The sequence below is a fragment of the Zychaea mexicana genome, assembly GCF_025766255.1.
Source record: "Zychaea mexicana strain RSA 1403 chromosome Unknown BDB00scaffold_154, whole genome shotgun sequence".
Lineage (NCBI taxonomy): Eukaryota > Fungi > Mucoromycota > Mucoromycetes > Mucorales > Lichtheimiaceae > Zychaea > Zychaea mexicana.
This window is the reverse complement of record NW_026516817.1, coordinates 67,700-91,954: the sequence shown is the minus strand read 5'-3', so window position 1 is coordinate 91,954 and position 24,255 is coordinate 67,700. Positions and strand designations below refer to the sequence as shown.

The window sequence follows — 24,255 nt, the reverse complement described above, 5'->3', positions numbered from 1 at the left end:
TAGTACAGAGGGACATGTAGTTAATATCATACCAAAAAATAGCATTTATTAATCGTAACTTACCCATGATGAGATATCCTAAAATATGAAGTTGATTGACAAGAGCTGGGTTTCTCGACCAATTTCAACAGCATGTCTCTCATTACCATAGGCATCTTAATTGAACCATCGATAAACTCTTAGTTTGATCGTTTGTTCTACCAATTTCCAAGCAACCTAGTTCAACACCGTTTCCTCCAATATAGGTTGTATCAGTTCTTCTTCCCATTTTTAAATTTTCCACGGGGTCTACTGCCGACAATTTTCGTTTTTGGTTTGTTGCTGATGCACTTGCAGTACTGTGTTTCTCCTTCTAGGGACATCCAACTCCAATTAGATATTAGATAATACTATTGGCTGTAAGAAATCTATTGGCTGTAAAAATCCAAATTGTACAAAAAATTGAATTTTGTGTATATATAAAAATAATTGGTAAAAAAGGAATGCTAGGTATGAATTCAAAGTATTTATCCACATTATGTTATATACCAGTTGAAGAAAATATTGTAAGTATTACTGAATTTATAGCAAAATATTTATTATTAGAATATGTTCATCAAAAAAGTATTTAGTACATAAAAGTAATAAAATTTATGATGGTGAGCATTATATTGTAAAGAAGCATATTAAAATTTACAAGTCAAAAATTAGAAATATCATATATGATCCTATATATATTGCATATAAGCTAATTAAATTTAATCATTATAAGAATTTATTTAAAATAGTGGATCCAATTTTATTTATGAATATAATTAAAAAGATATTTAATGAAAAAGAATATATTGAATATTACCTAGAGTATGCAATTTTATAATATACCAAGATTATGCTTATTGATATATTCCTTCAATAAACCCTTTTGATTAAATTTATCAATTGATAACCAACTGTTATCATCAGCACTATATCCAACCCATTTTACTTCAAATAAATATGTACCATTTTCAGTTTTATACCTAATAATCTCTTCTATTTCATATGATGCCATTGCTTGTTGTTTCCCTTTATTTCGCTTTCTTTTTTTACTACGCTCATTAAATCTTGGAACATCATCATTATCACTATTACTCTAATTTGAATTATTATCAGATTCATTATCAACAATCATTTCTTCATTTGATATAGCCATATTAAGCAGGTCATTTTGTAATCTGATCATTTTATCTAGTTTATCTTTATTTTGTTTATCATTGCTAACCACTATATCAATTAGTTTATGCTCTACTGGAAAATCGAAATCATTACTGTGCCATAGTTTATGGTGTGGTAAAATAGGAATATTGAACATTACTACAAATTTTGTAGTATTTTTTAATAAACAAGCTACACAAAATTGCAGATTATAGTATTTTATGTTATCCATTTTAACAACTGACTTGTTATTATTGAATCGGCAGAATTTATTCCCAATTTCTGAAAATTGATTCTCAACTTTTGTCCTAAAACTTCCAAATGTCTTATTAAAATGATCTTCAGTAATTGTTAAGGGCTCATTTACATTTTTACGTATAGGGTATACAAAATTATCATGGCTAAAGTTATATCCTTTTTCATTAGCAAGCTCTGTAAATTGCGTGATAAATAAAGTATATCCACCATCAACTGCCATTATGTCATTCTCATGCATATATTTAAATAATTTCATATTTAAAAACATGCTACCATCTGAGCTATCAGAACAAAAGTCACTTTTAGAAGTATAAATAATCATATCATTCATATCACTAATAAATTGGGTACGTATTCCATTCTTCTTAAATTTATAAGAATACATTCTTTGAAAGTGGTCAATTTCAGTATCTACATAGTTAATTCTTGAATCATGGCCATCCAATACAAGTGTTACATGTTTAAATAAGTCGGGATTATGCTTTCTAGCAGATAGAATACGTAATTTGTTAGATGAAAACATGTTATTCATTGAATCATTTACTATTTTGTTGATTCGTTTGTAGTTGTCCTCATCCATCCAAAACTTTTTATAAAATGTATGAAATGTGCTATGTGGTAAGTATTTTTCGAATTTTTCACCACATACTCCAGAGACTAAATGATATAATAAAAACAATCCTTTTTCAATTTCAAAGTAAGGTCTGGGATATTCCTTGTTTGTATATAAAAATACTAGAAAATAAAATACAGCAATATAACCTAATTTACGTAACAATTCATCCTTAATTTTATCTATGAATTTAATATGTCTCAAATCAGTTCTATGTTTATATTTATTATGTACAGTAGGCCAATTCCATTCTAGGAATTGCCAATAATTTGCAATAATTGAGTTTACTTCATTTGTAATCAGTAGTGTATAGTTTGTTGTATCCATTAGGTCGTTCTTTTATTATATTATGGATTTTTTAATTTTTATAATCATTGAATGCATGATTTTGGTCACATGATGTCATAAAATTGATAAAATATCAAAATAGATGATATAATTTAATATGGCAGCAAGCAATTTATTAGATTTATCGAAAACTATTGTAAATTTATAGCCAATTTGGTACTGCACATCCTGCTTCCTACAACACCATAATCCAACACATTGATTTCGTAAGCTTTACATGATAGATAAATATGGAACTTATACATGAAAAATATAGTGCTATTACTTACCCAAGGGCAACAAAGTCGTCCGATGCATCATAAATCTTATTTAAGAAACTCCAGAGATAATACATCTTATCCGATTCGAGTTAATTTTGGATTTTGAAATTATTTTTCTTGAGATAAAGAAGAGCAGTGTTTTAGATGGATGTCGATAACCATGCGAGAATAGGCTCATCTTCAGGATCAAGTTCGATTGTACGTGCAAAATTAAATGCTTCTTTTGCTGTTTTCTATGATATGAAGGTATTGAGGAAAATTATAAGGGAAATAGCCTTGAAGTTTATAACCCATCTTTTTGTTCTATTTACCTTTTTATATAATTCACCTAGTAGTCGAGTCAATGACACATCCACTGGTCTTAATAGTTTGCATCCAGCATCTTCGATTTCTTTTCTTTCTGCCTTGGTGAATATGTCGTCCCAGTTGGAATCAGTAAGATCGAGTATAAGTTGTTGACTTGGACTACCAAAAGTCAAAGAAATAACAAATGAATTTATGTACATAGCACTACCATAATCAATATATAAAATCAAACTACATCTTACTGATAGTAATTACAATTAAGAGCAAATTTTATCATACGCTCTTCCACAGACTTGGCTTTTTGATTTGGTTCAGAAATTGTTGATTTTAGATACCAAAAGTTTTTTGGATCTAGATCTTCGAAAATGGCTTTAAGTTTCGTTTTTTCGTCTGCCATGAGTTTAGTTTTTAAAGTTGGGGATCTGGATTTTGGACTGGTTTTTGGTGTTGGCTTGTTTTCAAGGTTGTTTTCAAGTTCCTAATCCAATAGTTGGTTAAGGTCGATATAATTAGAGCTGGATACCAGATGTTACAGTTAATTCTAATGTAACCAACCTGTTGTATTTCTTCCCAGTTAGGTTTGTCTTGTCTATAATCCTATTTCAATAAAGTAACTTGTCGATCTTTTTCATGTCACGATTATTATTATAGAAGCTGTGTTGTTTACCACAATATTTCTTTCTTGGACTGCTTTTTTAAACCGATTTGACCAGGTTGCCTTGTATTCAGTGTTGGGGGTACCTTTTATGAAGGCTTCATTGTCATAACAATAAAAATGGGCAAGACTTGGAGCTTCGGTCTCCTGGTCAAAATACTCGATGAATTCTATACATAAGTTATTTTATTATGGTTCTCGTCAGTAGAATGTGGATGTGTAATTTATTAACACTACTTACTCTTTGTTAAAGTTGTTGCGATGTTTCCTGCCATTGCTATGGCAACTGTTCTGGCTACAGGTTTCAAAGGAGTGAAGAGTAAGATTATATGCTTGGCTTTGGCGGGCGTTCTAAACTTAGATTTATATTAAAGCGCAAAAAAAAATGCTGGTGGTTGCCGTCACAGAAACGAAAGAGTGTGACGTGATTTTTAGATTCGGTTATTACAGATTTTTTTCCCCAAGTTATCCTCATAGTTCTTTTTTTTTCTTCTGGTTATCATAGCAGTGGGTAATACCGCTGCAAGTAATGTACTTTTGGGGTATCGAGTGGGTAATATCCCTGCCGAACATCAGAGGTGCATTGCGAAGTTTCTTTTATGTTTCTGCTTTAAAGTTTTTTTTATAATTAAGTTGAACCTGTAGAAGAAAGGAAGTACAAGACTCTCAATATGGAAGATGGTAATTGAAGCGTATGACTTAAAGGTAAAGTGTCTTCATTACATCGAAAAATATTATGATAGCTTTGTTGTTTGCATAGCCCAGTTTTCAACACGTAGGTTATAATCAAGAGGTGATGGCATCAAAGAATATCTAAAACATGCAAGCGAACAAGTACCCTTTTCTGTTTTTTCTTAAATCGAAGTATTGGGTGTTGTTAAAGTCTATACAACATGGTATGTAAAAAAAACCTTTCTTTTCTTCAGTATACTTTTGCAATAATTTTACAAGGTCTAACCATCTTTTGAAATGTTTTTTATGTTAGTTGATAAAACATTTGAAGGCTGAACTCCTTTAGATCTCTTATCTCATGTATTGATCCTTTTCATTCTTATATTGCCAAACAAATGATCGGATGGCGCTATTACTTTATAGATGATGGTTTTTGATGAGTACAACTGATGGTGTCATTATTGCCTTTTTTTAATTATACATGTCATTTCACTATCTGTATCTGCTACATTCTACCATTTTTTCTCAATAACCATATCCTTTGTTACTGCTACTTTTTCTGCATCATTTAACTTTCATCTGATCCCACAGATAGTCAAGACTCTTTAAATATTAGCTTGATATACTGATCATTCAGCTTTGATTTATTTACTACAGACTATTTTTCGTTTTTTTTTCTTGTAATTGATTTCTGCAGTACTGTTCTATTCCATATGGTTTTGAAAAAGTACAATTCTCACGTCGGTACTGTTAGTAATATTATTCTTAGTGGTGATAACGCTTCTCATCATGCTAGCAGTAAAAATTATATAAAAATTATTCTGCCTGGATATTATATTTTACACCGTATGCATAAATATATTTGTGTTTGAAGTTTTCTTGGCTTGAATTCGTAGCCATGTCACTTTTGAGTGAATAGCTTAAATTGGTTTGGGATGGCTCAATTTCGTTTAAGTAGCTCAATTTGGAAAAAGGGCCCATTTTCGTTATCATGGCCTGTTTTTATTTTGTATCGCTAAATTTAATTTCCAACGCTGTAACTGTGATGCTGATTTCTTTGTTTGTTTGTCAAATTCTTTTTTTTTATTAATTAAAATGAGCCTTATCTCAGATTTATATTGAACATCCTATCAACTCAAATGCATGTTATGATGCTTTTTGTTTGTAATAAGTGGCATTTATATGGTTTTCCAGTCACGGAGTATGTAGTAGCTTGGGAGATAGATGAAACATTCAGGAACAAATCCAGTTACACCATTTTACCCACGGCTCTCTCTCTCTCTCTTCTGCAGACTAAAGTGGGCGTCAGCTAAAGGGGCCAATTTAAGACCCGATTTCCAGCCTTCATAGAGTTATCTCTGCATGCTTAATTGCCACAAAAGATAGCAGAATCGATAGCTTTAGAGGAGAGGAACACAACGTACTAAATTTTTTTTCAATGCGCTCACTTGTTGCTGAGCTATGACGTTTCGAAGTCTACTATTTTTAGTACTTTTAGCTAGGAAATGAACAATTTTTGTACACCATTTCCCCATCATCTATTTTGAATCGCAAATCTTTTTCACGTCATCTTTCACCAACTTCATAATTAAATACGCATTTAAATGGCAGGAACCAAAAGAAGAGCTAAAGTTGGTAAAGCCAACTACGAACAAGGAAAAAGATTGAGACTTGAACGCGAAAAAGCAGAATGCGAAAGAGCAGAACGCGAACAACAAGAGATCGAAGTTCAAGACATTCAACAAGAGGAAGAATCCCCTCTTATTGATCACCTGACGCGGGGTTTAAAGTCGATTTGATTTTTGCAAAAAATGGCCCCTTTAGCTGATGCCCACTTTAGTCGTTGTTGTAGTCGTACCTGCGCTCTCTCTCTCTCTCTTTCTCTCTTGCCACCGGCTTGGTTCATGAGTGCACAAACCACAAAGTGAACTGTCATCGTAATTGCCCCACTTATCGAGCTCGGTTGCTGTGACACAAATTGTTAAGGCGCGATGATACGGGCATCCCACCAAACCCAATAACACGGCCATCAGCCACCAATAGCTAACGGCTCTTCATCCCCCATCCCCACCCCCAAATTGTTATGTCGATGATGAGGATGATACTGTGTTTTCTTCTCACTGGACCGCACAACACGCGCCTCCTTCCTCATAGCGGCTAAACTTTCCTCATGACTTAATACAATTGTTTCAATGGTAATTTCTTGCCTTTTTGTTTCTCTCTCATTCCATTGTTCTTCTGAAACGTTACGTTCTCGGATGGATGACAACCATGTGAGAGCGCTGGGACCCATCTGGCAACACAATGCACAACAGTGGTGTCCAGTGGCACCGAGCCACTCTCACTGTGATAAGGGGGGAGTGGGTGGTTTCGGTGATACGACGAGAAGGCGTGTTTGTTTACGCGTGTCACGCACTGGGTTGCTCGCCTGTATATTTTATATTACAATAACCGAGGCATAAATCATCTACAGCATTCTTCTTCCCATCTAACAGCTCTACTGTAGTGGCGTTTCTTTCTCCGTACTGTAATACCTTCAATCTGATTGATGCTGCCACTGTTGCTGTTGCTGCTGTGCATGTGACATCTGAAACCCGATCTTCCCGAGGGAAACGTTCGCCCACAAACCCGATGTACTGACCATCCCAACCCATGGGATCAGAATAGTTGGAATAAATCCAAATACTGCTGGATTCAGAAACACACTATTAGGTTAGTGCTTTGACAAGTGTCATATCATTACATCGTAGAATGAACAAGAGTTGGAATCGGACTAAGGAGTCATCTATTCCATGAGCAACGACGCATCTCAGTTAATGGATATAGCCTCTGGTGTATATGTTCAGAAAGAGCGCAAGTCTCCATTGCTTAGCTTAAAAGTACAAACATGATCAACCAGTACAGCATCTCAAATCGAAATATATCCTTCACGACTTGCCACAATCCCTAACTCTCTGGCGCCATTTAGAGGCAATCGTGACAAACCCATGCAAAAAGGAAAGCCTTCAGTCCACTGCGAACCATTGAACGATTGAACCATAGAAGAACAGATATGCGCATGAGTTCATCAAGAACCGCAAACAAAATCGAGACTGCCAGAAAGCTTAGTAGTAGTAGTAGTAGTAGTAGTAGTAGTTCTTTCTCTTTGCCATGGCGCATCGTCGTTCACATGAAACTCGTGTCACGCCAAGATGGGGAAGCGCCAACCATTAGGTAACATCTAATACTGCTGCTTCCAGATATTATATTGAGAGATTACAAAAGACATAGATGAGGCTCAGATGACAGGGTGTGCACGGTCCTTACTTGAATATTTGTTTTTGCCAATACAAACGATCTACCCATTCCAAAAACGAAAACCCTGAAAAAAAAAAGTCAGTCGATTCATGCTTAATGGTTCTACAGGAACAACAACGAACCACACACCGTCTAACCTTATTTTCGAACATTACACAGTCCGCTCATTCCTTTCGCCCTTTCGCTCCCCCCATTACGTATTGAATAGGTCGGGATCCTATTGCCATGTGGTTGTGCTCAACTCAGCCTGTTTGTTACAGTAAAAAGCTATACGTTTCGCAAAAGATACAATCGATGCGGTCGGAGGCCACACGAAAACTAACTGCACGACGCATAGAACAGAGGTGGAGAGGAGCTTACTCTCATTGTAAATCCCACTCTATCCACTTGGTTTATGCATCTCCTCAGCGTCATACTCGTCCTCCTTGGATATCTGGCTCGCTCTCCCCTCTTTCCTTTTACAGTGTTGGAAATTAAATTTAGCGATACAAAATATAAACGGGCCATGATTTTGAAAACGGGCCCTTTTTCCAAATTGAGCTACTTAAACGAAATTGAGCCATCCCAAACCAATTTAAGCTATTCACTCAAATGTGGCATGGCTACGAATTCAAGCGTGAACAAAGAAGGACCGATGTGAGCTGAAAGTAATAATTTTTTTGATAATCAAATTCTTCGTGAATCCTGGATATCTGAACGAGGAGCATGTATATACGATCAAGGGCCCTTTTTTTTTCCAATGGTGGGTCAAGTTTCCTGATAATGATAACGATAGTGATAGTGATAATACTATACTTTTAGATATTGGTGCCAAACCTCAACGAAAAAGTTTCTTTGATGAAGTTAGGCATATTGTGAAAGAATATGACAATGATGACTTGGCGATACATAATTCCGTGTCTCAGTATCCAACGGAAAGGTCAACCCCAACCATTGAAGAATACTTTAGTCGAGAAACATGAATGGACAGTTATTAGATCAAAAAAAAAACAATGCCAATGGATTGCAATTCAAAAGATGCCTCCTTTGTTACCAACATTTGTAACTAAAAAAAAAAGAATAGGGACCCTTCGGATTATTTTAATATTACAAGTAGTGAATCATCTTGTCCAACGAAGTTCGTACTCACTATTCTTTATCTAATATGTGGTACATAAAAATCAACTTTGTTATCATCATTCCTCACGTTTACAGTATTTGTATATAATTCATCTGACTGATTCTCAAATTAAAGAAACAAAACCTGTATATCCGGTTCCTACAAGTTAACAATTTATCATTCTTGTGAGCCTATTTCTTCCAACGCACATAGATTATAAAAATTCTTTTACTTTTTTTTCCCTTCCTTCACATTTATATATTTACTATATCATATATATGCAACCAATTTCTCTCCATAAAAAATTTCTATTTTGTACAGTTATTTCTTTTATCATTCTCCCATCATATTTTTTTTGATAATTGGATATACATGTATCAACAAAAGATACATGAAATAATATACAGATAAAGGGGGAAGGAATAAACGTTGTTTTTCGTAAACTGCTACTTTTTACATTATATTATTAAAAAATTGATAAGACTATGATATAAAGGTATATTCAAAGGTGAGACTATGAGCTGGATGTCGCGCTACCAGTGTTTTGGCGTTTGTTTGACGATGATGATGTTGATGATTCTGATGATGATAATGCGAATGATGATAATCCAGATAGACGAGGTGGATGACCAGTTTTTCTTGTTCATCTGCAGCTGCCGACAACGGAATCATATTGTTACTGAAATTTTTATAGGTATCTTCGACAATTTCTTTTCCAATGGCTGCCAGCTCTAATAATGGGCCAATACGCACTATGAAATTCTTGCTACTGTCAGGATATGCTACTTGTTTCGTACGACGAATTCTTGTCACGTATCCATCAGGGATATCCATATCCATTAAGCTAACTTTGTCACCTGAAGTAGTACAGAGGGACATGTAGTTAATATCATACCAAAAAAATAGCATTTATTAATCGTAACTTACCCATGATGAGATATCCTAAAATATGAAGTTGATTGACAAGAGCTGGGTTTTCTTCGACCAATTTCAACAGCATGTCTCTCATTACCATAGGCATCTTAATTGAACCATCGATAAACTCTTTAGTTTGATCGTTTGTTCTACCAATTTCCAAGCAACCTAGTTCAACACCGTTTCCTCCAATATAGGTTGTATCAGTTCTTCTTCCCATTTTTAAATTTTCCACGGGGTCTACTGCCGACAATTTTCGTTTTTGGTTTGTTGCTGATGCACTTGCAGTACTGTGTTTCTCCTTCCTACAACACCATAATCCAACACATTGATTTCGTAAGCTTTACATGATAGATAAATATGGAACTTATACATGAAAAATATAGTGTTATTACTTACCCAAGGGCAGCAATGTCGTCCGATGCATCATAGATCTTATTCAAGAAACTCCAGAGATAATACATCTTATCCGATTCGAGGTAATTTTGGATATTGAAATTATTTTTCTTGAGATAAAGAAGAGCAGTGTTTTGGACGGATGTCGATAACCATGCGAGAATAGGCTCATCTTCAGGATCAAGTTCGATTGTACGTGCAAAATTAAATGCTTCTTTTGCTGTTTTCTATGATATGAAGGTATTGAGGAGAATCATAAGGGAAATAGCCTTGAAGTTTATAACCCATCTTTTAGTTCTATTTACCTTTTTATATAATTCACCTAGTAGTCGAGTCAATGACACATCCACTGGTCTTAATAGTTTGCATCCAGCATCTTCGATTTCTTTTCTTTCTGCCTTGGTGAATATGTCGTCCCAGTTGGAATCAGTAAGATCGAGTATAAGTTGTTGACTTGGACTACCAAAAGTCAAAGAAATAACAAATGAATTTACGTACAAAGCGCTACCATAATCAATATATAAAATCAAACCACATCTTACTGATAGTAATTACAATTAAGAGCAAATTTTATCATACGCTCTTCCACAGACTTGGCTTTTTGATTTGGTTCAGAGATTGTTGATTTTAGATACCAAAAGTTTTTTGGATCTAGATCTTCGAAAATGGCTTTAAGTTTCGTTTTTTCGTCTGCCGTGAGTTTAGTTTTTAAAGTTGGGGATCTGGATTTTGGACTGGTTTTTGGTGTTGGCTTTTTTTCAAGGTTGTTTTCAAGTTCCTAATCCAATAGTTGGTTAAGGTCGATATAATCAGAGCTGGATACCAGATGTTACAGTTAATTCTAATATAACCAACCTGATGTTACCCATTTGGGTACGATCCTCTTTGTATCGCTTACGATCTAGTAATATTTCATAGGTGTCAATTAGCTATATTCGAATAATTGAACGACAAATTCATTGAAATACTAGCAACCTTGTTCGCAGTAGAGTTCTTTTTGGAAGACATTAAAGCCGGTAACCTTTCCGGTATTCTTGCGAAGAAATGGTAGCTTCGCAGGAGCCAAGGACTTCACTTCATACCCGTGCTTTCGAGCTATTTCAGCACGACGGGTCTTCCAATGCTCAAGCAGCTCGCTCTCCATTGCTGCCAGTTCAGCTTTCACTGCCGTGTTCGGTTCGGCAAGATTGTCTCCTGCGTCAACCTCAGGGACACGGATGGAGCTGTTGCTCAATCCGGGTTCGACGTCAGGGCGAAGAGATCTCAAGCGAGCAATTTCGTTAATGAGCGCACGCTCCATATCTTCCTCCGCGCAATTTTCAAGGAATCGCACCACATGTTCGTCTGTTTCCAGAAAACGTTTTTCGTATTCGTCCCTGTTGTACTCCGCCTTCGAGATAATCGAAAGTGCATAGGAGTAGAAAGGAATTAGAGTGATGTCGTTGATTGGAAGCATCGAGATGAAGGGTGTAAAATAAGGCTATTAGTTTATCAACCGTGGGCTGAGACAATTTAATTTTGATCATTCAACATCCGAACCTATGCGGTTTGCGGTTTTGCGGTTCGACTAAAAAACACTAAACCGCAAGCCTCTATCGCTGACTGTAATGCTCGCCACGGAGGGTAATTCTAGCTGACGCTTCTCATGCTAGCAGTAAAAATTATATAAAAATTATTCTGCCTGGATATTATATTTTACACCGTATGCATAAATATATTTGTGTTTGAAGTTTTCTTGGCTTGAATTCGTAGCCATGTCACTTTTGAGTGAATAGCTTAAATTGGTTTGGGATGGCTCAATTTCGTTTAAGTAGCTCAATTTGGAAAAAGGGCCCATTTTCAAAATCATGGCCCGTTTATATTTTGTATCGCTAAATTTAATTTCCAACGCTGTAACTGTGATGCTGATTTCTTTGTTTGTTTGTCAAATTCTTTTTTTTTTATTAATTAAAATGAGCCTTATCTCATATTTATATTGAACATCCTATCAACTCAAATGCATGTTATGACGCTTTTTGTTTGTAATAAGTGGCATTTATATGGTTTTCCAGTCACGGAGTATGTAGTAGCTTGGGAGATAGATGAAACATTCAGGAACAAATCCAGTTACACCATTTTACCCACGGCTCTCTCTCTCTCTCTCTTCTGCAGACTAGTAGTAGCTCGCTCAAACAAAGAAATATTACTACTCTCAATGCATCATTGCAATGGTTCATCATTTCAGCTGCGGTCAGGAGATACAAACCTTTGGATCAGCGTTCTTCGGGGTCGACCATTTTTTAACTAACCCTTAAACAAGTGATGCTCCGAGAGAAGGGTAAAGAGGGCCCTAGAAACCTTGCTTTTATCATCACGCTTCATTCCATGCTCACCATACATATAAGACTACTTTTGCTTCTCATATAACATACATACATACTGTGTGATCTACCTGCATATATGGTTCAAGGGATATCCGAAAAGCAAGGCGAGGAGGTACATAGTAGGAAGAAGGATGGGAAGGGATTTCCCTTATTTACAAGGACCCGATGACTTGAAAAAGTTGAGACGGCGGGATTGCTAATAAATCAAATGAAAGAAGCAGTATGGTATGACGGACTCTTCCTCCAGCTTCTATAACCACAAGTGAAGCAGGTGGTTTAAGCTGCAGGGATGTTTTGTGTAATGAAACACTGCTTCATATTTTTGCATGTAGTATACATGATGTACTCAGCCAACTACTACGTGCTACTCACTCGCCAGTTTATCCCCTTGAGCAGATGGCTAGATCGCATGTGTTTGACCCTCATGGCCTTGGTTCTATCGCTTCTGCACATATTTTTTTTTGTTTTTCCCATTCTCAAGATGTTCATGCGTGGTGCACACACCCCATCATCAGCATGGCAAATAGGAACCCGGACATGCGAGAACAGAAGAAACATAGCACGTCTTTTTGGCGCCATCCAGCTTTCTTACCACATGAAAGAACTACGAATGCTGTGTTTTTTCTCATCTATCTAACAGCAAAAGGTCGATCGGTTAATTATCGACTACCCTCCCCTCCCCCCAAAAAACATATCATTGTATTCGATGAATTTAAGCCAGAGAGAGCGAGAGAGAGGGACAAAGACAGGCCCAGCCAAGATACAAAGTCGTGCATTTAGTAAACACAGAGTGTCTTTTCGGAGCTGATCCTGTGACACGTTGCGCGGGCAATAACGAAAAATGTCTGTGTGTTATAAGATTGTTGCATGCGTGTTCCATTTCTCTGCATGAAGCACGGGGTAGGATATTGTATGTGCTTATGGGTTTAGGTCCCATATAATATGAAAGAAATTAAGGGGGAGCGTTTCTAAATTTAAGTATTAGAACCCATATTGATTGAGATTACCGGTTAGCTGTTGTCCAGAGCTACTACCCACTGTCTTTCTCGTCCTCTCTCTCTCTCTCTCTCCATGTATGTATAACAGCAGCACATCATCCAAAGAATCACGTAATATAAGCGGGGTTTGGAGTTCAATTTGACCCTATGACACGTAATGTTTAATTTTCTTTTTTTCTTTCGGCGCTCACAAGGATCAAGAGAGAATGTCTTGTCTTCCTTTTGGCCAACCCACTTTAAAAGTCAAAGTCTGGCCAAGGCAAGGGTCCACTATTGAGTCGGCGATTTTGGATTGATTATTGTGGCCCTGGCACATACCAGTTTTATAACCGCTTCTTTTAAAAAATATATATAATTTGATAGGCTATAAAGGAAGGAGGTGTGTGTGTGTTGCAAAAAAAAGCTTATACCCCACCTTATGGGACGACCACTGCGCAAAAGCGTATAGCATGGGAAGCTTGTACGCTGTGAAGCAAGCAACATAATGTCTAAAAAAAGCATGGACGTGTGCATCGAAGATCAACTAGAGTTGGGGTTTGTCATAGCGTCGGCGCACGTATGACGCCAACGAATACTTATCGGGCAGATATCCTAATGTTGTTCAATGTTGCACGAGATCAATTCGGTCGCACATGTTATCTGTTGGCTGAAGAGACCCATGAACGTTCCACCAAAATTCTTCTTTCTTCCAGCAGACGATCGAGGTTGTAGCGAGAGAGAGAGTAAGCATATTACCCGGTCGCTGCTGCCAGGTTAATGACCACACTAGTTAGTAGACATGACCTTTAGCTAACTGCTGCTACAAGTGCCTCACAAATAAACTGCAGGCACCTCTAGATAGAGTTGCATGCTAGCGCTGCGGCATTGGATTCTTATGACATGGTGGGTGTGCTAAATGCTCATTTATTTAGTGGCTCGTGCCCTGGCTTCCGATAGGTACTCGAACGATTGCCCAACCTACCTTATACGAAATCTTGTCGAACCGCCAGACGCAGTTATACAGCTGACGTCTATTTTACTACAAAGCCCGCACTGTCGTACGACAGGACACCCACACTCTGTATACAACTACACGCGATATAAGATTCACAGTCAGCAGAAAAACGTGGCGATTTAAAACTGTGGAAAACAATCAGTTTTTGGTTTTCGTGTGGGTAACCAGCTGCATTGTATATCCCGACAAGCTTTCCGACCTATGCGATGGCATATGCGTATGCGTATTTGAACAACATACACTACATTTCTTGGAGGTTCTTAGCATTGCCATGGTGTGATATGAAGCTGTTGATCTTTTACCAATGTCAATCATCTTCGTCTCATGTGAGTGCCCTCGTTCTCCATGGTGGTCAGGGCACCGGTCTTCTTGCAACCATGGATACTGCGCGTGGTCGTAGTGATGGCAACGGCATCAGTGATAGATAGATAGAAAGAGAGAGAGAGAGGATAGGTGCGAACAAGGCGACCCAAAGACAAGTGTTCCATGCCTTTCACGATGGCCGACCACTAATTTAGTAGCAGCGCATTGGCAAACGATGGACGATCGCTGCGCTCGAGAAAGAGAGAAAACTGGGGTAGCTTAACTTTTGTTTTTACGTGCATTTTTTTAAAAAAAAAATAGTGAAAATAAGCTCCTTATCTGAACTGCAATTCGCCTTTCCTATTTCTCAGTTACTGCTAGATACGGTGGTCCACCCCTTCCCTTGCTGCTGTAGGTCGGCTCGAGGAACAAACAGACTTGGCCGGGGGTGGTTGGGCAGGACGGGGCTATGGCAAGGGGAGGCAGGAAGAAAGCAGGAGCAAAGAAAAAGAAAAAACAAGGGATTATAAGAATCATGAAGATGTGCAGTATGTAGGGAACCTCTCTCTGTTCGTTCGGGGGGGGGAGTGAGTGGGTGGGTGGATGGGTAAAGGGGGGCCGTTCTCTTGGGGGGTGGGCTTGGATGAATGGGGGTAGTTGAAGCAGAGCAGAGCAGAGCAGAGCTTGTCAGAATTTAGGCAAGCGTGTGTACGAGCGTGTGTCATTCTAAAACTGTTTGTGCCACCTGCCTAGGAAACCTAAAATATTACTTTTACTGCACCCGTGGTTGTCCTCTCTCACTCATATTTCACCCCCCCCCCCTCCTCCTCAGTTGGCTCGCGATTATATAAACGGAGCGACAATCATTGTCCCACTTGTGCTGCAAATTTTCCAGCTTCTTCTTTTATTTTATTCGTTCAACCGATGGATATTCGCAATCTACTCAACGCCCAAGACCTCGAAGGCGCCCACCTTGCAACGACCACTACCACTACTACTACTACCTCCTCCTTCGACGCGCAGAACAACAGTCCCCACGACAAGCAGTACGTCTGCTCCTGGGATGATTGCGGCAAACGCTTCTCGCGACGCTCCGATCTTTCGAGACATCGAAGGATCCACACCGGCGAACGTCCCTACCACTGTGAATGGGACGGCTGCGGTAAACAGTTTATACAACGCAGCGCACTCACCGTACACTTCCGCACACACACTGGCGAACGTCCTCACGTGTGCGAGTACGACGCTTGCGGCAAATCCTTCAGTGACGTATGTACCCGCTTAATGCTCTCCCACATGTACACGACCTTATTACACTCTCTCGCATCTGTTTGTAATAACATTCTCGGCTAACACGACACCCTTATTCTAGTCCTCATCCTTAGCGAGACACAGACGCACCCACACTGGAAAGCGCCCCTATGTATGCGACTTTCCCGACTGTGGCAAATCTTTCACACGCAAGACCACCTTGTCTCGTCATCAGCGCTGCCATGACCCCAGCTGGAAGCCAGTAAAGTATGTATTCTGGCATAAGCTGCTACTACTACTACTACTACCCTATCCAGGTTCCACTCACCGTGTCATCATCTATTTACTTGTATCTAGTGCCTCCACCAAATCTCCGCCTTCCCCGGCAACGAGCGAGGATTCCGAAGCCGACAGGTCGCCAAGTCCTCCTGCCACTCCGACCGATCACTGTTCGCAATACCGCGTTTCTCCGCCATTGGTTGCACCTATTGTCTATAGACCTTCGGCACAGCAACAGCAACAGCAGCAACAGCGAGTTTACATGTCGGATACGAGACAGCATCCATACCACCAGCACCAGCACCTGCACCTGCAGCAGCAGCACAGATGGTCTGCACCAGCATCTGCATTTACATTCCATCATCCAGCTGCAGAGCGTCCTGCTTCGTGCGCCATGACACCCTCGACTCCCGACTATCATCCTCATCATTACCACCCTTACGCGCATGCAACCACGCGAAACAACACATCTGCAGCTGCTTACTCGATCAAGATCAAGTAAAAGTCCGGACTTGTGCTCTCTACCTCTTTGCTATCCCCTTTTAATCTCCTCGCTTGCCATACTTCTTCCTTCTTTCCAACGCACACACCTCATATTACTATACTATCTTATCTTTTCTATTTCATCCTATCATCTTTTCTTGCAAGCGGCGTGCCGCTTTAATACCTGTTTCTTCTCTTTCTCTACTACTATTTCTGCATACTTGACTATGCATTAATATGTGCTTTTCTGTGCGTGTTTTTGCCCATGTGCGTGCGTGTGCACATGCGCCCATCGTTTTTTTATTATTCGTTTCATCTCTTTTCTCTTTGCATGTTTGTATATATCTTGATTATTCATGCCATCGCCTGGTCCGTGATGCACCCAATTATACTCTCTCTCTCTCTCTCTCTCTTCACTCAATTGGCTTATACACATCCTCTCTTTCATTTTATGCTCATTATGCCCTAGTCACTACAACCACATTACACACACTCACATACTTTGTAAAAGGGTCGTTCGACAACAAAATAGATTCTATTCTCCCTCTCGTATCGTACGTCCCTCCAGATCCTACTATTATGTATATGCTTTTTTTGCTCTAGTTCATTTCAAAGCAGACACACAAGTGACACTCCACCAACCCGCTCCCAAAACAAAATTACAAAAAAAAGTAGTAGTATTTATCATCCATCTTTCATCACGGTACACTTTGTTGACCATCCTCTTTCCATATACATTTTTTTGCTTCTCTCCCTTTATATCTCCACATCTTCTCTCTAATAATAATAATAATAATCCTAATAATAATAATATACATTGCTGGAAATATCTCATCTTCTTGTAATACAAAATTCGTCTATTGTCTGGTTTATCTCGATTGTGACATAACAGTTGTTATCTGTGCCTCAATGGAACACAAGAACGATCAGAATCACCGAGACCGTGCGCAGCCCAGATCGAATAAGCCTAGATAGAGAGACTTGCCGCTGCTACACTTGCTGGCACCTGCAACGCACGGCTCATTTCCCACTAGCGTAAAGTATGTACATGACCAATTCCATATTTGGAAAGAATGAATTGCTAGGCAATGGCCTGTTACGAAACCCATCCTACATCACTCGACTTGCTTCATTTCATTGATACTATCAGCATTGCGCTACCGCATCTTTCTCTCCCATAGAGGTTACAATTACATGCATCTTTTAATGGTTATTAAATTGTGCAACAACTCTTGTAGTACATTCATCATCATTCTTACATCAACATGACGGGCATGATGCTGAGCCCTCGTTCTTGAGGCCAACAATTCTTTTACTTAGGAAAAAGGCTCAAGGGGTGTCTTCTCTTCTATCTGCGTGAAAAATTCTTGGGGGGCGAGGACCGCATGTAGAGAAGAAGAGGGAGGGGCAGCATCTCTACTACTACTACTACTACTACTACTGATGCTGCTGCTGCTGCTATAAACCAGGAGACAAGGGAGGAGAAACTCGCGTCTGTGATCCCGGACCTTATTGCTGCAATGCAAAATCATATGACTTTTTTCAGTTTACTGTTGCTCACATAACACTCTCTCTGCTGCGTACTGTTGTTGTGTGACCCAGAACTATGCCTTATCCCTATCCCGACCGGAAAATATGGGATTAGCAGGTGCTTGTCAATTAAGGGGATAAAGCCGACAGTGAAGATCGTCTATGATGGTGGTGATGTTATGCAAATGTGTGTACAAGCACTCTGTCTTGCTATTGTGCTATTATACTTTAACGGCTACTGAGACTGCTGTGTGCTTGCTGCTAACTTTTTCATCGAGCAGCCCGTTGCCTCTGTGTTGTATACTTTTCTTGTTCCAATCGTCAAAAGAAAACTACACGAGTTTTTGAATTAAGCGTGCATTGGAACCTCTGCTCTTTTTTTAGTGGATGAACAACACACACACACACACACACACACACCTGAAACCTTCTTTCTATACTTTTCCGTTATCTACACAAAATCGGGTCCTTCATCTGATGAACAAACACCAAGTACGACTCGTGATAGGATCATTGAGAAGCGTCCTCAAGGCACTCTTTCTCCACCTCCCCCCAACCCTTTCTTCCCTTCCCACAACCCCCCAAGACGGTGGGTGGTATTAGCAAATTTATCGCTATGATACACAAGCATTTTGGGATAGCTCCCATGACTACACGAAATATGTTCCTACCGTCGTCGTGTGGGGCGCCCGTTTTCTTCCTTTAACAATGTTTGAATAAAAAACGTTGTATAAATTCAAATTTGGCAACAGATGGAACGTAAATAATTCTTTTTATTTTATTTTACCGGTGGTTGGCGTGATCGGCCGCATGGTATAGAGCTAGCGTAATGATGATGTCGTCGATGCCAAGTATATTAATTAAAAATGCATAATGCTGGTCGAGACGCATCATCAATGGGTCACTAATAATAGGATAAGTAATTCGCTGATCGATGTATGTGCTACTGTGATAATAAGGAAGAGATGGGCCCTAGCAAAAAGGCACTGCTCTCTTCTCTTTTTCGCCATGAACCCCTTTGTCTGCTTCTCCCAAAAGTATCTGGAAAAAGAGAATATGTAGCGTGAGTGGATGGTGTACGTGAGACAAAAGAGGGAGAAAAGAAACGCTTGCTTTATAAGTCGATAATAAAGTAGCAGTGTACCAAATAGAGAAAGTGAGCGAGAGAGAGCGAGAGAGACGGCAAATGTTGCAGGAGTACAGACTGATAGTGTAAAGGATAAAAGGCTATTCCTCCGGCCCAGACCGGATCGTTGAAGCCGACAATTATCAATTAAGGAGGAAAAGCAAAAAAAGACATAGTAGAAAGATTTATACTTCAACTGACACCACCTTCTCTTCTTCCACTGACAGCAGAAGAACGAAGGGAGAGAGAGGAGGGGAGGGGAAAAGCCGACAGTAGGGACAAGAAAAAATGATGTGATTAGAAGACGCACACAGAGAGAGAGAGAGAGACTGATCCACATCGCCCAATTGATGTGAGCCGATGAACGTAATGCGTGTTGATCGTCTTTCTTTCCCTCCCCTCACACTCCGTTCTACTGTACAGTGTTGCTCAGTTCTCTTTTTCTCATGTTGCCTTTACGTGGGTATACTTTGAGTGAAGAAGGAGGCTGGGGTGGGGGGGGGGCCTTCTTTCTAGCTGCAATTCGGCTTGCCTCCTGAAAGCATGTCTCCTTGAGATAATCCAACAAATTCTTCTTTTAATATGTTTTCTGTCCATCCATGTCTTTCCTTAAAGAGGTTCAGAAGCTTAAACACTCCTACACTACAACTGTGAAGGTGCCTTTACCATAGTGATACACATGCACGACTTTCCTTTTTTTCACTTTTAACAAAATCACTACCTACTACACACAGAACAACAGTTGCTGCTCGACCGCACTTTTAATATGAATAGCTGTGTATAGTATGCATTTATATGCAACCGCACATACTAAGGCAACCAACCAGAAAGAATGCGTATAGAAGGATACTGTACAGCAGGACGACGAGTGCATGGCAGACATAAGCAACATACATATGATATCTCAATGTTCCTTACTATTATATTAGCAAACAATGACTTGCTAGATCTACTATACCGCGTGTAGCTGATCTATTGCTTACTCAGTCCTTAATTAAATCACGCAATTCTCACAAAAGGTACAAGGGTTTTAAGTTGTCGACGAGAAACGAAAGTAACGAGCTTACGGAGCTCCAAGTATTTGATAGTAATTTTCAATAGCAACAACAATAGATACGCTCAAAAAGGTATTCTCGAAGCTTTTTTTTAACAAAAGAACGAAAGATGCACTGACCATCTTCCGCATCTATTGCAATAAAGTGATCAAAGTTCAACCAGCATTATCTCATAGCGGTTTTCATATACATAGCAGTAAACGAGATCTTACTACAATCATCTTATTGTTCCCATAGATAAGGTAATCGCATCATTGTTAACAGTATAAATATTCCGCACGTATTTCTTGTTTCTTTTATTTTACAATGGCATATGAACAACAAAATGTACCTGAAAGCTAAATCTTATAAAAGATAAATCTAGGTTCTATGGTGCGTGTCCCCTGCGCAGAACTTTAATACCCCAAAAATATCTTATCTGTCAAATAGTTTGTCCATGTTAAGCTTGGAATTTACTGGGAGGCAGGAGTTGGGGAGAAGAACAAGGAGAGAGAGAGTGTGAGAGAGAGAGTGAGCATTACAGCCAATACTACGGATAGATATTATCCTTTTTGTCCTATCTAGGGATATATAGATACTGTATTTGCTTGTAAAGGAACAAACACAAAAAAAAAGAAACAAAGGGCTGCCACTACTGCCATTACTACGTAGGACCTGTGGGCTATTTTGTAAACATAAAGTTTGGGGAATTACCAAAGTAACTAGACGTGATATATGCTCTCCTCATTTTGAACGTTGCTAATTTCAAAAAAAATTTGTGGTAGCGATCCTTATCACATTGATGTGTATATTTTGTTTCCGTATCGTATCTTCGTTCAATAATAAGTTTTATCAATTTACCTGAAGTCATTGTCTCACAATGAATCCATCTGCTCAGCCAAGTGAGGAGAACAATGGTGGTGGAGGGTTAATACAGATTGATCTATTACTAAGTACATGATATATTATGTATCTTGGACATGACAAGGTCTCTGGAGATGATACCGTACGTCTACAATGACATATTAAAATGTCGTGCGTAGCAATAGCAGTAGTCAAAGTAGTACGTAGATCTACTAGGCATAATTTCGTGCAATTAGCAAAGAGTAATCGGGAGCTCCCGTGAGCTCAATACTACTATGGTAATCTGATCTATATAGAGTGAAATAAACAAATCGCCACTATTATAAAATACATTTACCAAAAACCGTTGGTATGCTCTCTTTCATACATTCCTTTAATTAATTTCTATGCATGAGCTTATCATTTGCACTAGCCATTTTCTATGTTGATGAGAATAAAGGTACTGCTGCTTTTAACGCGTGGCACCATCTCTGCTACTAGGGTCTGATATGCCGCATCATCTTTCTCAAATAATATAAGGGAGATGATAAAGATGCTGTTACATGAATCGAGATGTCTCTTTATTGAAAGCGATCATAGCAAAGATGCTGGTAATAATGAGATTATCAACACCATCTCGATCCTTTAAAGCAGGCAGTGGCCCCCATCCTCCTACTCTTTGTTTTTGCGTCTATGTGATGTCTTTATGTGTGGAAATTGTAAAAGCTCCTTGCATTACGTATACATTCAGATGGTAATCGAACCGCTATTAGGTTAAAAGTCTACATACGATGTAAATCTCTATGTAGCTCATCGACATCTTTGACAAAGTCTCCTTCTCCTTCTTTTTTTTTCCTTTTCTTTATCTTCCACAATGGGGCTTTATTGCGTGGTAATAGTAGCAGTGCAGAGCTATTAATTCGACATTGCTGGTACTGTAAAAAGCACATACATACTCATGCAAGTGCGCGTGTCTGTTTTGTTGTTCATGCGTGAGCATGTGAGTAATGTCTGTGAGGCTTACATGGGAGAAGTGCAACATAAGAAACACGCAAGAACATAATACACACAGAGAGAGAAAGAGAGAACAGGGAATGGCTGTTGCTTGCGTTGCTCTTCTGTCGGCAAAACGAAGAAAGTCTATTGGCCATAAAAGAGAAAACCTTTTTTTTGAGGGTGTAAATGCTGTGGGGATAACATAGGACGAGGGGCGGGCGAAAAGACAGAGAGTCCTAGAAAAAGAAAAAGGACGAGAAAGAGTGAGGACATGCTTTTTCCATCAAGGAGATTGTATGATTAAGGACCAAGAGGAGTGAGATCGTCCACAACATCGGAAAACTCCCTTCACTCCACGCCCCTCCATCACCCCCGTATTATACCACTGTTGTTGTTGTTACTGTTGCTACTACTGCTACTGTTGCTGTTCATCATTTACCCATAGCGTGAATATTTATCGTTGCTTATACTTTGAATTGGTATTCTATAGTATGTTCTTAGGCAAAAAAAAGGAGAAGAGTCTGTATATTTTTAAGCTATGCTGCTACTATACCACCAGCATGTACGTTTGATTAATTCCCATAAATTCCATCTTTTCCGTTTTCACGTATATCTTTCGCGGCGAGAAATTCTCAAATCTCCTGCATTATAGCGACATAGAGTTACAAAACAAACATAAGCAAAAAGGCACGGCGGCTGCTAGTATATACAATTTGCGAAAGAGGATGAATTATAAAGTGCCACCGTATAGTACGTACCGCATTCTTTTACGTTCTCCTGAAGGCATGTATAGCACTTGCAAAACACGTTTTCCATTAAAGTGCGTCTGGATAATATGTGAATACTCTCATGTGCGTATACGCACGCTATAGCTTGCTATTACGTGTATTACCTTTTCAAAGAGTTATTATTAAAACTATTTTGTTCTTCTTATTTTCTTTCCGATGTGTTATGTGGAGACTTATACAGTATACCCACAACGTGGTATCTTAAGTAAAATATGTACAACGACAAGCACATGGATATGCAGGTTAGGTAAAAGAAAAAAGAGCGAATGACGGGGATACTATAGATTTGGGTAATACTTTTATTGTTCCCATGATATTAAATGTCAAACGTACATATATCGAACGGGCACAACAATAAATGGTGGACAATAATGCGATTAGGAGTTTTCCTGAAAAAAAAAAACATAGCTGCTGCCGTTTTTGTCTTACATTATCATAATGACGACGATGAGTAGAGTCTTTAAAAATCATAAGCTTCTTAACATCCATTCACAAAGAACCTTTTTTTAAATGATTAGGTATGTATTGTCCGTTGATTGTGTGTCATTAGCAGCATGTCAAACGGTTTTGGGCTCAAACAAATTGGTCAACCGCAGTCATTTCTATTCAAAAGTTATTTTACGTTAGGCTATATATGCTTTTGAACCCTAGAATAAAATTCTATGCTCTAATCCTCACATCGATACAGGGATAACTACCTATCAATCTGGCTGAAACAATACTCAAGTTGAGAATTTGGATGGCTGTATGTAATAGTGGACAAGATCTGAATTGAGCGTGTCAGTCAACAAAGAGGACCTGAAGGTTGTCGTTCATAAAATCTCAAACTATTCAGTCTTGTAACCTATAAAACCGTACCGTATAACCGAGGACTTGAGAAAGCAAAATGACATTCTTCCCTACTTTGCGAACAAGGTAGAGTCATCAATTGATACCTTTGAGGTATTTTGTTACGGTCTTGAACTTTGGATTCTGTTTAAAGTGGCTAGAAGGTACGGTTTGTGTACTTTCAGGTAGTCTTTTGATTTTCCATATAGGCACTATTTCAAATCTATATTACGAGTGTTCAAGTAAAAGATATACTATTAACGATCTCCCCAACTAACTTTTTGGCCGTCTCGATCTGACCTTCCGTCTGTAATCGAACTTCCAATGTCCTGTAGGGCCAAGAGCCCTATGTTCTCTCCAAAGGAAGCCCTATTTAAAGGACCCAGGACGTCATCACGCACTCTAAAACCTTTAAACCAGAGGAGAGCCTGATCTAAAGCTCAAGTG

The 24,255-nt window shown here is 38.8% G+C and overlaps 5 protein-coding genes across 5 annotated transcripts; 2 read left to right on the top strand and 3 right to left on the bottom strand.

Moving 5' to 3' along the window:
* Positions 1-2,792: 2,792 nt before the first annotated feature.
* On the bottom strand, positions 2,793-3,888 carry BDB00DRAFT_792955 (uncharacterized protein; the record flags this gene model as incomplete). The annotated part of the gene is made up of 6 exons (XM_053121168.1): positions 2,793-2,885; positions 2,964-3,117; positions 3,201-3,436; positions 3,514-3,555; positions 3,626-3,783; positions 3,855-3,888. The coding sequence occupies 6 exons, from the start codon at positions 3,886-3,888 to the stop codon at positions 2,793-2,795; spliced, it is 717 nt and encodes a 238-aa protein (XP_052973355.1).
* Positions 3,889-6,148: 2,260 nt separating this feature from the next.
* BDB00DRAFT_856329 (uncharacterized protein) lies at positions 6,149-6,984 on the top strand. Its single transcript, XM_053125779.1, has 2 exons — positions 6,149-6,715; positions 6,792-6,984. The coding sequence occupies exons 1-2, from the start codon at positions 6,478-6,480 to the stop codon at positions 6,923-6,925; spliced, it is 372 nt and encodes a 123-aa protein (XP_052973354.1). The 5' UTR covers positions 6,149-6,477; the 3' UTR covers positions 6,926-6,984.
* Positions 6,985-8,974: 1,990 nt separating this feature from the next.
* Positions 8,975-10,765, bottom strand: BDB00DRAFT_153947 (uncharacterized protein). The gene is made up of 5 exons (XM_053116255.1): positions 10,535-10,765; positions 10,298-10,451; positions 9,996-10,219; positions 9,609-9,901; positions 8,975-9,538 (listed from the first exon to the last, which is right to left on the bottom strand). The coding sequence occupies exons 1-5, from the start codon at positions 10,567-10,569 to the stop codon at positions 9,165-9,167; spliced, it is 1,080 nt and encodes a 359-aa protein (XP_052973353.1). The 5' UTR covers positions 10,570-10,765; the 3' UTR covers positions 8,975-9,164.
* On the bottom strand, positions 10,664-11,564 carry BDB00DRAFT_153954 (uncharacterized protein). Its single transcript, XM_053116256.1, has 2 exons — positions 10,848-11,564; positions 10,664-10,770 (listed from the first exon to the last, which is right to left on the bottom strand). Exon 1 carries the CDS (start codon positions 11,446-11,448, stop codon positions 10,960-10,962), a length of 489 nt encoding a protein of 162 aa, XP_052973352.1. The 5' UTR covers positions 11,449-11,564; the 3' UTR covers positions 10,664-10,770; positions 10,848-10,959.
* Positions 11,565-15,574: 4,010 nt separating this feature from the next.
* BDB00DRAFT_775142 (uncharacterized protein) lies at positions 15,575-16,682 on the top strand (the record flags this gene model as incomplete). The annotated part of the gene is made up of 3 exons (XM_053120201.1): positions 15,575-15,919; positions 16,023-16,168; positions 16,259-16,682. The coding sequence occupies 3 exons, from the start codon at positions 15,575-15,577 to the stop codon at positions 16,680-16,682; spliced, it is 915 nt and encodes a 304-aa protein (XP_052973351.1).
* Between the last annotated feature and the right edge of the window lie 7,573 nt (positions 16,683-24,255).

Excerpts from the sequence above, each read along its gene's own strand:
- BDB00DRAFT_856329 (XM_053125779.1), top strand. The coding sequence starts at position 6,478 with ATGGTAATTTCTTGCCTTTTTGTTTCTCTCTCATTCCATTGTTCTTCT. Across the intron at positions 6,716-6,791 it reads ACGCACTGGGTTGCTCGCCT|TGGCGTTTCTTTCTCCGTAC; the intron begins GTATATTTTATA and ends GCTCTACTGTAG.
- BDB00DRAFT_153954 (XM_053116256.1), bottom strand. The coding sequence starts at position 11,448 with ATGCTTCCAATCAACGACATCACTCTAATTCCTTTCTACTCCTATGCA.
- BDB00DRAFT_153947 (XM_053116255.1), bottom strand. The coding sequence starts at position 10,569 with ATGATAAAATTTGCTCTTAATTGTAATTACTATCA. Across the intron at positions 10,220-10,297 it reads TAGGTGAATTATATAAAAAG|AAAACAGCAAAAGAAGCATT; the intron begins GTAAATAGAACT and ends TTCATATCATAG. Across the intron at positions 9,902-9,995 it reads GACGACATTGCTGCCCTTGG|GAAGGAGAAACACAGTACTG; the intron begins GTAAGTAATAAC and ends ATGGTGTTGTAG.